We start from the raw sequence: 14,027 nt of genomic DNA, 5'->3' as shown, positions 1-14,027 counted from the left end.
TATATATATATATATATATTGCTTTCTTGGTTCTGCTCACCTCACTTTGCATCAGTTTATATAAGCTTCCTGCATACTTTATTGTTTCTTTTTTAACTCTTCAGTAATGTTTCATTTTTTCCAATTACATATGTAAACAATTTTTAGCATTTGTTTCCTAATTGTTTGAGTTCCAAATTCTCTCCCTTGCCCCCTTCCTGAGAGAGCAAGAAATTTTTTATAGATTATCCATGTGCTGTCATAAAAAAATAATTCCATATTCATCATGTTGTAGGGGAAGATACATTTTTAAAAAGCATGTACTTCATGGGCATATATACTTAGGGCATATAAATATTCACATCCCAATTGATTTAGTCTTGATGGGCATCCTTTTTTTTTTCAGTTCTTTACTACTCTATTTTTTTTTTTTAATTTTTATTTATTTTTTTAAACCCTCACCTTATGTCTTAGAATCAGAAGTGTGTGTTGGTTCTAAGGCAGAAGAGTGGTAAGGGCTGGGCCATGGGGGTTAAGTGATTTGCCCAGGGTCACGCAGCTGGGAAGTGTCTGAGGCCAGATTTGAACCTAGGACTGCCTCTCAATCCACTGATCTACCCAGCTGCCCCCTTTTTACTACTCTAAGGAGAATGCTTTTATAAATTTTGGTATACATGGGACCTTTCTTTTTGGCATTGCCCATCTTGCAGCAGTTATCTAACAGTAGCATCCCTAAATCAAAAGGATATAGACATTTTTAATTAGTCTCTTCACATAATTCTAGATTGTTTTCCAGAATGGTTAGACCACTTTGCAGCTCCACCAGGGTATATTAATATGCCCATATTTTTCCCTCAGTTCCTCAAATAGTGACCATTTTCATCTCTTGTCACCTTGGGCATTTTACCAATTTTATTAACATTTCCCCTGCCCAAGGGACACTGTAGGAAAAGCACCGTGCCTTCAGAGAACTGCCTTTTATGTCTAGCTTTCTTGGAACAAGGACTGGTGTTAGATTAGGGACAAGACTTGGGTTTAGGTCAGCTGGAGCAAGGTCTAGGAGGACTAAGTCAATCAAAAGGCAGAAACCTGATCAAGTGCCTGTACTACTATAACATCTGCCTCCTGGGTCTCCTTGCCTCCAGTTTCTCCACCCTCTCCAATCCTTTATATAACTGCCAAGATACATCTTCCTAAGATGAGGATCTGCTCATTTCCCTCTCTCCAACTCTCTATTTCTTCTGTCCAGCACCCAGCATATATCTTTGCCCATGGCAGATACTTCAGTCTCTTAAATGCTTGTTAAATTGAATGGAAATGGAGAGAAATAGTGTTTACTGAACAGGAAACTAGTCTATTTGATGTAAAGAACATAGACTGTAGCCGATCTGGCTGTCTTCCACATTTCTTAAGATTTCAGTTCTTTACTGGTTTTGAATCAGTGGTGGAATAAGAGGAAGCATCACCAAATTGGATGATGCTTTCCCTGACAACTTTATGCTCTCAGAGATAGAAGCCACTATTATTTCATTCAGAAATCCCACGTCTTGGGACAAGTTAGCTGGCTACTATGCTTTCTGTGACTTGTTCCAAGGACCATTTCTTTGTTCACACAAGACAAGGACTTTCTCCCAGGAGAATATTCTCTTGAATCCAGAATTTCCACTGTTGCTTAAAGAAAAAATATGTCCATGCACCTTCCTTCTGAGATTTAATTCCACAGAAGTTTATTAAGTCCCTTGTATTCTTTTACAACATATTATATATTCTCTAACACATTGTTCAGTGCTAAGGGTGATATAGGTCCCTACTGTTCCAAAGCTCAAAGCTATACCATAGTCTTTCTTGAACTTTCCTTGAGAATGGAACCCAGAGTCGACCATGGTAGAGCAGCACAAAAGAAAAAGAAACATAGCTTGACCTAAGGTAACTTACAGTCAAGTTAGGGGTGCACCATATTTTCATATGAAGACAAGGTGATGTACTAGAGGGGAGGGTATTATAGTAAAGGTACCACGTGGCTGTGCAAAGACCTGGAGTCTACAGACAAGCTTATATTTACTCAACTCTGCCATTTCTTAGCTTTGTGAGATGGGAGCAAATGATTTAATTTTCAGAGTCTAAATTTCCTCACCTATGAAGCAAGGGAAGTCATCTTCTCACTGCCTGCTTCAAAAAACTCTGTAAACCTGAGTGTGCTATGAAAAGGTGAATTATTACTATTACTTACTATTATTACTTACTATTACTATTACCAAAAAAGGCTCAAAGTTTTTACAGAAAAAGGGAAAACATAACACAAAATAATGGAGTATTGAGGGATAGATTGTGAAATGGCACATAGCCTTGTCTGGTGATGCTCATGGGGGACACCTCATAGAGGTGACTTTTGACAGAAGTAAGCAAGTCAGGAAATGTGGGTCTGCCTTCCTGTGATGGTATCAAACCCTTGTATTTGTGTTGTGCCTAGGTCAGCATTGGATGCCCAGAGAAGATGGAACCAATTACCAAGATCTCGCACATCCCTGCAAGCCGATGGGCCCTATCCTGTAGCCTGTGCCGGGAGTGTACGGGGACGTGTATTCAGGTAGATGCACCAGTGGAGTTTTTTTTCTACCCTGACTGCCAGGAGAAAGATGGGCAAGGTGGTGTGGAAAGGGGAACTGAGCCTGTCCGGGCCATTGCAGTACTCTTGGGCAACTAGAATCAATGCATCAATCCACAAGCATCTTTTAATGTATAAGAGACAAAGAGACAAAAATAAAACAGTCCTGACCCTCAAGGAGCTTCTATTTCTACTCTCAGACATCGGACACAGAGACCTTTGGACAGCTTCACAAGTGGCAAGAGAAAAAAACATTTATTAAGTACTGAACCAAGGGAGATGCAAAATTTAGTTAAGAAATAATTCTTGCTTCTGTATATTTCCTGTTTGTCAAGTGATGGAGCATATACACAAATCCCTTTAATGTTTAATATGACACAATCCATGCATTAAGGATGTACATAGCAAAAGGGTCCCTAAGCACCACCTCTGCAGTTCTGTGCTTTGCTCATTGTTGGGAAGATACTACGTGGCTGCCTAGGCCCTGAAGTCAGGAACCCCTAGTATAGTTGGGGAGATAGGGCTTCCCTGGGTCCATGAGCAAAGTCCCTTTCCATCCCAGACCTCTGTTTTCTCATCGGTTGGACAGGGTCACGCCTAACATCTCTGGGGTGGCTGCATGGGCTCAGTGGCTCAGACAGAAGGCCAGTGTGCCCCACTGAAGGCTGGGGTGGTCAGCAAGATTTATCTAAGAGTTAGGGCTTGAGCTTGGCTGTAAAGGAGAGACAGAATATGATGAGCCAGAGGAGGGAGGGAAGAGACATTTCAGGCCTTGGGAAATAATGAGTAAGGAAGAGAGAATAAAATTGGCAGACTTGAAGGAGTAGGCCAAGCTGGAACTTATTAGGGAAAATTTAGTTCAATTTAATAGATACATATTAATCACTGCCTGTGTGGGTAGTCTTGTGCTTGGTGTTAAGAGGAGATAGAGAGTAAAGATAAGGCAGCCCCTGCCTTCTTAGTTCTCTGAGTTTGATTATGGAATAAGATACAAAAACATCATACGTAATGTTGTCTTGAGTGGAAAATTAGTCAAATGTAAGCAAAATATTTGTTTCCAGGGTTATCATTTTTTCTTGGGGATGAAGGAAGACTTCCTGGAAGGGGTGACATTCAAATTAAAGGAAAGAATCTCAATAGGCAAATACAGATAGAGAGGACATTCCAGGTATAAGAAATGATGTCAACAGTGGCACAAAGGTGTGGGTGAGACTGCAGGAAAAGCAGGAAGGTAGAGAAAATAGTACATCGAGCCGGACAATAGAGTTTGTAGAGAGAGGGAATAGGAGTAAAGAAAGCTTAGAAATGTCAGGTGGCCCAGATTATAGAGAGCTTTGAATACTGGGCAGAGGAATTTAGTTTTACTCAGTAAGCAATAGGCAGCTCCTACGGATACATGAATGAAGGAAGTCTATGACCATATCTATACTGAAGGAAGGTTAATTTTGCAATGATCTGAAGGAGGGATTAAAATCAGGAAGGCCTACTGGAGAGCTATTACATTTAGGCAGGAAATTGATAATAAAATCTTGCACCAAGCTAATGGCGAGGGAAACAGAAAAGGTAGGATAATCAGTATTATAGAGATGCAAGAAGAACCAGAAACTGATCACTTATGAGAGATGAGCAAAGCATCAAATAATCATGATTGTTATTAATATATTATGATTAATATTATTATTAGCAGCAAGAACTTTGTTGATCATAAAGGAAAAGAGCAACTCCCAAAACATTTGCCAAAGATAGTACTTGGCCAAGTTCAGGTTCAGGGCCAAAGCAGAATAATTAATAAGAGTTCACAATTATAGGAAGCTTTAAGTCTTACAAAGTACCTCTTATCTCTTATCTCATTTGATCCTCACAACAACCCCATTGCAATAATATTACAACATTCATGTCAATGAATAACACTACAGTATCATCCCCTTTTACAAGTGAGAGACTAGTTTAGGGGCTATGTCTTTTCCAAGTTCACACAACTACTGAGCATCTGAAGCAGGATTCATACTCGGGCCTTCCAAAACCAAATCCCAACATTCAATCCATTCTGTACGTGGCCTTTTCTTGGAGACTGCGAGCCTGCTAAAATAACACCTCCCAGCATTTTCCAGTCTCAGGAACGACCAGCAAGTGGAACTGACACGTAGGGATTTGCCCTAACCTGTGGCAGATAGCAGTCCTCAGATAACCTGAGCCAGCTTCCCTTTTCAGAAAAGAGCTGTCACTCAGCAAGTATTTACTGAGTATGTCCTGTTTACAGAGTCCAGAACTAAACATATTGGGGGAGACAAAGGTCAGTGAGACTTCAAGAGTGTGACAGACACTGCCTCCCATGGAACACAAACTCTCCTGCCAGGAACTCTTGAGAGATCACATTGATGGGGACAAGAGAGGGAAGAGGAGAACAAACAACTCAGAAGAGGTTCCTTTAACCCTCTGAGCCTTGAAGTCAGCTCTTTGTTCCTAAGAGGCAGAAATGAGGAGGAAGGGTATTTCTGGGATCCCAGTGCCCACTGAATGGAACAAACACTAGTTAGGATTGACTCAAATGGGCAGAGCGGTGCTGGTGAGGTGGTAAACAGGGTGTGGTTATGCCCACACCTGACTTTTCCAATTGGTTGATGCCATATTGGATGAAGTTGCTGATGATTTCTTAATTTTCCTTTTGAGTAGAAAAGTAACTAGCATGCCCCTTGCCATCTGGCAGAGGAACTCAGCTTGGTATGGGTCTCCCCAAGGTAATAAGATGACCTTTTACCTAAGGAGGCTGCCTCCTGGAGGCTGACCCAAGGACTTCAAGGCAGGAAAACCATTGGGTTTGGTCAAGAAAAGAATTTTAGTTTTCAATACATATAGATGTGGCAGGTATTACTAAACCTTTATAAATGAGGAAACTTTAATGGTCATCTCGGGCTTAATATCAGCTACAGAGCCACCATATTGTGTTGGAAAAGAGCAGATTTAAACCCTATTTCACTTATTGTTTTGAGCATTAACATCCTTTATTTTTTTAGTTTATTTAGGTTTTTATTTTGGGGTTTGAGTTTTATATGATTATTCTCAGCATCCTTTATAATAGGATTGAACAAGATGATTTCTGAGGTCCCTTATGTCTATAAATCAATGATTCTGTGTTTTCCTACTTTCACAGAAAGAAACTAAACAATTTAGGGAAGCATCTAGGTGGCTTAGTTGATTGAGAGATGGGCTTAGAGACAGAAGATCCTGGGTTCAAATCTACCCTAAGATACTTCTGAGTTATGTGACTACTTATACCCATACTGCCTAGTCTTTTACCACTCTTCTGTTTTGGAACCAGTACACTATTGATTCTAAAACAAAAGGTAAGGGTTTAAAAAAAAGAAATAGAAGTCCAAATTATGTCCCTCTTTTACCCTTCTCTGAAGCGTTATTTTCATTATGATTACAGAGGCATCCCCAAACCTCTTTCTGGATCCTTTAGAACCTTTGCATATAGGCAGTGTTTATGGTAAAGGAAGAAGGAAGATGGAGCCTACAAGAAAAAAAAAGGGATTTTAATAGTGTGTTGATGCAAGAAAGGAAAAATTGTGGCTGTATGCTTTTTATGAGCCAAGCTTGTCTGGTTAGCTTGAGTCTGTCTGTTCTTAGGGTCCATTGTTGTGTCGCATAGAGGCAGTTTAGCTTATCACCACACCATGAAACTTTCCAGTGGTTTAGTTTTAAGCATCCCCAGATGTTTCTCCAGTGGAGACACATTGTCATTCACTGGTTAGCTTACACAATGAAATTACCATTTTGGCTACCAGACAAGAAAACTCAATCAGGGAAACTTATGGCTTGCAAAACTACCCCAAAGAATGGTTCTTTCTGCAAAAATGACTCCTTAAAAGCAGCATTGTGGAAGTCCCATGCTTTTTCTTCCTTGGTGATTTACATAGGAAATTGGCTCTGTTGATGAGCTACATGCCTCCTTCCCCCCCAAGCCTTCCAGATGCTCAAGCTCCAGACTCAATCCGGTCACCGCTGCCACCGGGGTCATCAGAGTTTACTGATAGGGAGTCTACCCTGGCAGGTGCAGGGGTGAACAATGTGCCCAGAATGTAAAAGGGGAGGGTATATCAGGAGACAAAATTTGGGGAAAGCAAGGAAGCTGTCTTTTTCCATTAGTCAGTAATAGCAGCCAAAGTTAACGTTTCTGTAGTGCTTCATAAAGCACTCTTCTCACAACCATCCTGGAAAGTAGAGAGTACATTTTACCCCATTTTATAGATGAGGAAAGTGAGACTCAAATAGAAAAGAGATTAATCTGAAAGTGATACAACTCTGATCATCTATACTGGCTGTAAGTAAACTTTTTTTTTAAGCCCTTACCTTCCATCTTAGAATCAATAGTGTCTATTGGTTCCAAGGCAGACGAGCGGTTACGGCTAGGCAATGGGGGCCAATGGGGGCCAAGTGACTTGCCCAGGGTCATACAGCTAGGAAGTATCCAAGGTGAGATTTGAACCCAGGACCTTCCATCTCTGGGCCTAGCTCTCAATCTCCTGATCCACTCAGTTGCCTCCTCCCATAAGTGGACTTTTTGGAAGCTTAAGGAGCTGAACTACCTTTCTCCCCTCCTTCCCCCTCAGGGCCACACTGTGCTAGGCACCCAGAGAAACATAAGAGAATATCAGTTAGCTGAAGATGTGAGACACACTTTAAACAATTGGACAACATTAACTGTATATGAAAAGGACCATAGGAGTTCAGAGTCAGGGACAATCCCTGTGGGCAGAGGTAATCCTGGAAGTCTTCTTAGAGACTTGGTGGACTCCAAGGTCTGCCACTTAGAGACGGTGGACCTAGATCTGGGCCTTGAAGGATAGGATAATGAATGGTGACAGAGAGTATATGAGAGGAGAGCATCATAAACAAAGGTTTGCGAATCAGAGAAAATAATGGTGTAATTTAGAGAGTGCAGTTGAGACAGTGTAGCAAGACCTTGCTTTCCATAAGCAGTGGTGCTGTGCCAAGAGATTGATTTTCATTTTTTTTAAAACCCTTACCTTCTGTCTTGGAATCAATACTGTGTGTTGGTTCCAAGGCAGAAGAGTGGTAAGGGCTAGGCAATGGGGGTTAAATGACTTGCCAGGGTCACACAGTTAGGAAGTGACTGAGGACAGATTTGAACACAGGACCACCTATCTCTAGGCCTGATTCTCAATCTACTGGGCTACCTAACTATTCCCCCCACCCCAAGAGATCTAGTTTCTAGATCTAGTTTTTTAATTTGCATGCCCAATTCATTGACCTCTGCCCTTCTTAATTTGTTAATATATGAATTCAAGGATATAAATTTCCCCCTGAGTACTGCTTTGGCTGCATCCCATAGGTTTTGAAAGGATGTCTCACCCTTGTCATTTTCTTCAATGAAGTTATTAATTGTTTCTGCAATTTGTTCTTTAATTAATTGGTTTTGGAGAATCATATTGTTTAATTTCAAATTAATTTTTTATTTACCTCTACTAATTGTTATTTTCATTGCATTGTGGTCTGAGAAGGTTCCATTTATTATTTCTGCTCTTTTGCACTTATTTGCAATGTTTTTATGCCCTAATACATGTTCAGTTTTTGTGAATGTACCATGTGCTGCTGAAAAGAAGGTATATTCCTTTCTGTCCCTATTTTTCTCCACATGTCTACTAACTATAATTTTTTCTAAGATTTCATTCACTTCTCTTACCTCTTATTTATTTTTTGGTTTGATTTATCTAGTCCAGATAGAGGAAGGTTCAGGTCTCCCATTAGTATAGTTTTTCTATCTATTTCATCCTTGAGCTCCACTAGTTTCTCCTTTAGAAATTTGGATGCTATGCCATTCGGTGCATACATGTTTAGTACATACATATTTCCTCATTGTCTATGCTGCCTTTTATTAGGATGTAATTACTTCCCTATCTCTTAACTAGATTTATTTTTACTTTGGCTTTGTCAGATATCATGATTGCGACTCCTGCCTTCTTTTTATCAGTAGATGCCCAATAGATTTGGCTCCGTCCTCTTACTTTCACCCTATGTGTATCTACCTTCCTCATCTGTGTTTCTTACAGACAGCATATGGTAGGGTTTTGGATTCTAATCTATTCTGCTATTTGCTTGCGTTTATGGGTGAGTTCATTCCATTCACATTCAGAGTTGTGATTACCAGCTGTGTATTTCCCAGCATTTTGATTTCTACTCCTGGTCCTGCCTTTTCTTCTTTCACTATTTCCTTCTACACCAATGTTTGTTTTTAATCAGTCCCCCTAGTTCCCACCCTTTTTTTACTTCCTTTTTTACCCCCTCCCTTATTATCCCCCCCCTTATTTTCTTTGCAGTCTTTTTAAAACTACCCCCCCACCCTCTCCCTCCCTTGTTCTGCTTCCCTCCCCACTAGTCCGTTTGTTTCCCTTCTACTCCCCTATAGGGCGCAAATCTATTCTCTGCCCCAATGGATTGGATTGTTTTTCCCTCTTTGGGTCAATTTCCATGCATGTAAGAGTTTAGTATTTCCTCTCTCCAACCTCTTTACCCTTCCAGTGTATTGATGTTCTCCCCTCTCCCATCATGAGCTTCTTTGTGACATATAAATTTACCCCCTTTTGTTTCTTTTCCCATTTCTTTTAGTATTAACCTCTTTTTTTGGCTCTCATTGTATATGTATGTATGTATGTGTATATATGTATATATATATATATATGCATGTATATGTATTTATGCATGTATATGTATTTATGCATACATATATCTATATACCTATTTATGTCTTGTCATTTCATCCTATACAGTTTGTCACTGTCTCCTCTAAGTGTAATTCTTCTTGCTGCCCAGTTGATATTCACAATTTTTAAGAATTACCAATGACCTCTTTTCTTATAGGGATACATATCATTTTAACTTATTGAGTCTCTTTTTAAAAAGTTGTTTTTGTTTTGTTTTGTTTTTCTTTTTTTTCCCTCTTTTTAAATTAATTACCTTTTGATGATTCTCTTTGAGTTCTGTGCTTGGGCATCAGATTTTCTGTTCAGGTCTGGTCTTTTTTTTTACAAATTCTTGGAATTCTTCTATTTTGTTGAATGACCATACTTTCCTCTCTAAGAATATAGTCAGTTTTGCTGGGCAGTTGATTTTTGGTTATAGACCTAGTTCCCTTGCTTTCTGGAATATCATATTCCATGCCTTTCAGCCCTTCAGTGTAGATGCAGCCAGATCCTGCATTATCCTCACTGTGGTTCCATGGTATCTGAATGACTTCTTCTTGACAGCTTGTAATATTTTTTCTTTGGTCTGATAGTTCATGAATTTGGCTATAACATTCCTGGGTGTTGTCAAATTGTCTCTCCTTGAATGATTTTCTAAATCTTTTGTTTTGTGAATGAGATGCTTCATATTTTCCTCAATTTTTTTTCCTTCTTTTGGTTTTGTTTTATAACGTCCTGTTGCCTTGTGAGGTCACTTAATTCTAGTTGTTGTATTCTGGTTCTTAAAGACTGGATTTCAGCCCTGATGTTTTGGTCACCCTTCTCCTTCTGGTCTGATTTTCTTTGGAGGTCATCTTTCATTCTCTTTATCTCATCTCTCATCTTCTTTGCCTCATCTTTTTCTATCTTCTTTGCCTCATTTTTAAGCTGGTTGATTTTGGCTTTCAAGACACTATTATCTGTTTCCAGATGACTTATCTTAGTTTTTAAGTTCTTTTCCCAATTGTCTTCAGCCCCTCTTAATTGTGTTTTGAATTGCATTTTGAGTTCTTCCAAAGCCTGTATCCAATTCGCTGCGATTTCTGACTTATTGTTTGATGATCCCTCCTCCTCTGTTCCATTTGCTCTTCGTTCATTGCCTATATAGAAGCTGTCGATTGTAATTTCTTTTTTCTTTTTCTGTTGTTTACACATTTACTCCTTGTATTTGTCTATGCTCTTGCTCCTCTCATTTTTTTGGTTTTGGAGTTTTCTGACAGTCTCCCCTCTTGGAGCTTTGTCAGGAGATCTCCCAGTGCAGTTTGTGGGAGATGGGTGTTTGAGTTTGAGCTTCCCTGTCCTCTGGAGGCTTTTGATTGGATTAAAGTCCAGCAGTCTGTGGGAGAGGGGTGTTGGAGCTTGAGCTTCCCTGACCTCTGAACAGTTTTGATGGGATTAAGTTCAGCTGGGTTGGACTGGATGTGCTCTGAGGCCAAAACCTCCTGGAAGGCTGGAGCAATATGGAGGATCTCCACAGCTGTGACGAGGCTGCAGCTCTTCACTCCCTCTCCAGCTCTTTTCCCAACACCTGTGTTCAACGCTCCGAGTCTGGCACATCCCTGCCCGCAAGATACACCCTCCAGACCAGCGCCTTTGCCCACCCAGAGGTTCCTACTGCCACTGGAGGCTTAGCAGTCTGGGGGGGAGGTGTGTTCCTGGGACCTTCCTTCTGCCTTCCCCTTAAACCTGAGTGTTCTTGAATTCCAGCTTTTGGGGGGCATAGCTTTTGGATTGAGTCCAGCGGGAGGGTTCCTTGGCTCTGTCTTGTTTTTAGGTTTGATTTTCAGTCCCCTAGGAGCATTTAGGATGTTTGTAATTGGTAAGGAAGGGTATTCAGAGGTCTGAACTTTTGCTGCTTCTACGCTGCCATCTTGTCTCCATCTCCGTCCCCCAGAAATTGATTTTCAAAGAGATCCGAAGTGTGGTTTTGCCTGGGATCTTTAATGTTGGTCAAATAATGAAGATAAATGGGACCAACTGGGAAAGAAGGAAGTCACTGACATACTGTATTGTCAAGATGTCAGCCTGTAAAGAATACAAAAATCTAGATAACTTGTAAAAGGGTAATAATGTCTTCTTTTAAAAAAAAAAACTTTGGTGCTGGAAAAGGAATGAGTAAATAAATGTACCTCTTTTTGCTAGGGAGGCAGAAAACTGGTATTGGATGTTGCACCATTCTCAAACATAGTTGCTTTATTATTTGGTTTTGCTTAACTGTTACAAAAGAAGTTAAGAATATTTTGTGAAATTACTATGTTATAAAAATAAAAGGCATCGATAAAGCTCAATATTTAAATTAAAACTTGATACCTTTTGAATCAAATTATAGTTCCCATATAGCACCTACTGGTGCAGACTTGTGGGCCAGGAACAGTACAAAGAGGCAGGATAGTTGGGCATCCATGTGCTGTAGACATTCTTGGTCAGTGGAACCCACCAATTGGCTCTGGCCGCCATGATGATGGTAAGAATCCTAGCCCAAGGATTCTATGAATGGGTATATAAAGGTTCATTTACTTTTGCCTAGTACAGAAGTGAACTATTAGACACAACCAACCAAAATGGTTTTCCCTATTTTGGTATACTAGCTAGCCATTTCTAATTCACAGATTAGGCATCTGGAACATTAAACTTTTCCCTCTAGCTAAATGACAGGTTCCCCCATAGGACTAAACCATTTATTCTAGGATTTAGAACTAGTAATAATCTAAGTGTCAAAGTCTTTTTTTTAAAAACCCTTACCTTCCATCTTGGAGTTAATACTGTGTATTAGCTGCAAGGCAGAAGAGTGGTAAGGGCTAGGCAATGGGGGTCAAGTGACTTGCCCAGGGTCACACAGCTAGGAAGTGGCTGCGGCCAGATTTGAACCTAGGACCTCCTGTCTCTAGGCCTGACTCTCAATCCACTAAGCTACCCAGCTGCCTCCTAAGTGTCAAAGTCTTGACAAAAACTTGAAGAACATACTTTATATAAAGAGTCTAACCCAGCTCCCTTGTTTCATAGAGAGGGCCCTTGCTTAGGATCGCACATGTACTAAGTGGTAGGACTGGTCTTGGAGCCCAGAACCTCTGACTCTAGACCCAGTGTTCTTGTGACTACACCACAACACAGCAGAATGCACAGAATCTAAGTGGCTCTACAGTTCCCTCTTTCTCTGAAGAGTAGCTTTATGTAAATTGCTAAATATGGGATCTCCAGTAATCAGCTCTTTAGAAATGGCTTGTTAGTGTAGCTTAACTGGCCATTAACAGCTGGAAGAGGCAGATTTCTTGTGGGCTGTTGTTTAAACAGTCACCCGCTGCCCAGAGCTCTGAGTTGCCTCTTAATGAATTGAGCTGAGGAGGGAAGGGCTGGCTGCTTACAAAGAAATGGTCTCCTCTGGCTGTGAAATGGTCTTTCTTGAGGGCCATGGAGGAAGTGGGTTGGAAGTTTGGCTGCCAGGATGGACAGAATCTGAGCAGCAGCCCTCCTGCAAGGGGAGGGAAGAGCTGCCACTTTGATGGCTTCCCAGCAGCAGCACCTATGCCGTCAGCAGGCTTTCACTAAGTGAATTGTGGTCACTTCTGATTTCTAGGAGAACACAGCTGATTTCCTGTCTTTAATTGCCTTTGAGAAAGCAAAAACCAATTAGAACCTGTGGATTTCCATGCAGAAAGCCTCATTGAGGACACTAGGGTGATGCCTCAGGGTTGCCTGAGAGAGGAGAGTTATCTTCTGAAGGAAGCTGACCTGAGCACAGCCCCAAAGTGAAAATTACTCAAGAGTTTTACTTTGTGGGCAAGGGCTAGTTCTATGGATATAGATAGTCAAACCAGTGTGGCTTAAAGGAAATAAAACTGGGGTAGCTCAGTGGGCAGAGAGTCAGTCAAATGTGGCTTCAGACATTTTCCTAGCTATATGACCATTTAACTGCTATTTCTGCCTTAGAACTAACATTTAGTATAAATTCAAAGACAGAAGATGAAGGGTTTTTGGTTTAAACATTATTTTATTTGGTCATTTCCAAACATTATTCATTGGAGACAAAGATCATTTTCTTTTTCCTCCCTCCCCCCCCCCCCCCCCCCACCTCTCCCATAGCCGACGCTCGATTCCACTGGGTAGATAAAGGTTTTTCAAAGTAAATAAATAAATGAAATTTCTGTCAAGGAACATTCCTGCACCTATTTGTTAATTGGGTTAGGTATAATAGCCTTTCTAGTCTAATTACGTTTTGCTTAGCTCCTTCCCAGACTACAGTCCAGTGAGACTGGCCATGTTGCTATTCCTTCCACATGTTGCCCTATCTCCCATCCAAAGCTCTAATCAACCCTTTTCTCACCTCCTCTTCTGGGGGCCCCTTACTTCCATCGTCTCAAATTAAATACCACTTTATGCTCAGCCTTTCCAGAATCCCCCAACCGCTAATACCTTTCCTTGCTAAATTATCTTAGATTTATTTTATATTTGTTCTCATCTATATTGTCTCTTCCATAGAATTTAAGTTTCTCGAAAGCAATGACTATTTCATTTGCGTTCTCACACTGTAATCCCAACACTTTGCCAGGAGTAGGCTCTTGATACATGTTTGTTGCTTGTTTGATCATCTACACTGGAGATTTCCGATATGAACTTGGGGTGAAGTTGGCAATGGCATTAATACTAGGGAACCTTCTGGGGCTACAGATGGTTTCACCATCTACCACTGGTCAGACAAGATT

General features: G+C 40.6%; 1 protein-coding gene across 17 annotated transcripts in view; it reads left to right on the top strand.

The window, feature by feature from the left end:
* The window catches only part of JADE2 (jade family PHD finger 2), a 207,156-nt gene that overhangs the window by 153,731 nt on the left and 39,398 nt on the right, over positions 1-14,027 (top strand). For all 17 annotated transcript variants that reach the window (XM_056811117.1, XM_056811116.1, XM_056811112.1 and 14 more), the window contains one exon: positions 2,450-2,566. In XM_056811117.1, coding sequence (XP_056667095.1) covers positions 2,450-2,566 — 117 coding nt within the window. The remainder of the gene's footprint in view (positions 1-2,449; positions 2,567-14,027) is intronic.

This window comes from Monodelphis domestica, chromosome 1 (genome assembly GCF_027887165.1).
Source record: "Monodelphis domestica isolate mMonDom1 chromosome 1, mMonDom1.pri, whole genome shotgun sequence".
NCBI lineage: Eukaryota > Metazoa > Chordata > Mammalia > Didelphimorphia > Didelphidae > Monodelphis > Monodelphis domestica.
Note: the sequence above shows the minus strand (reverse complement) of the source record. Positions and strands in the feature narration are given on the sequence as shown.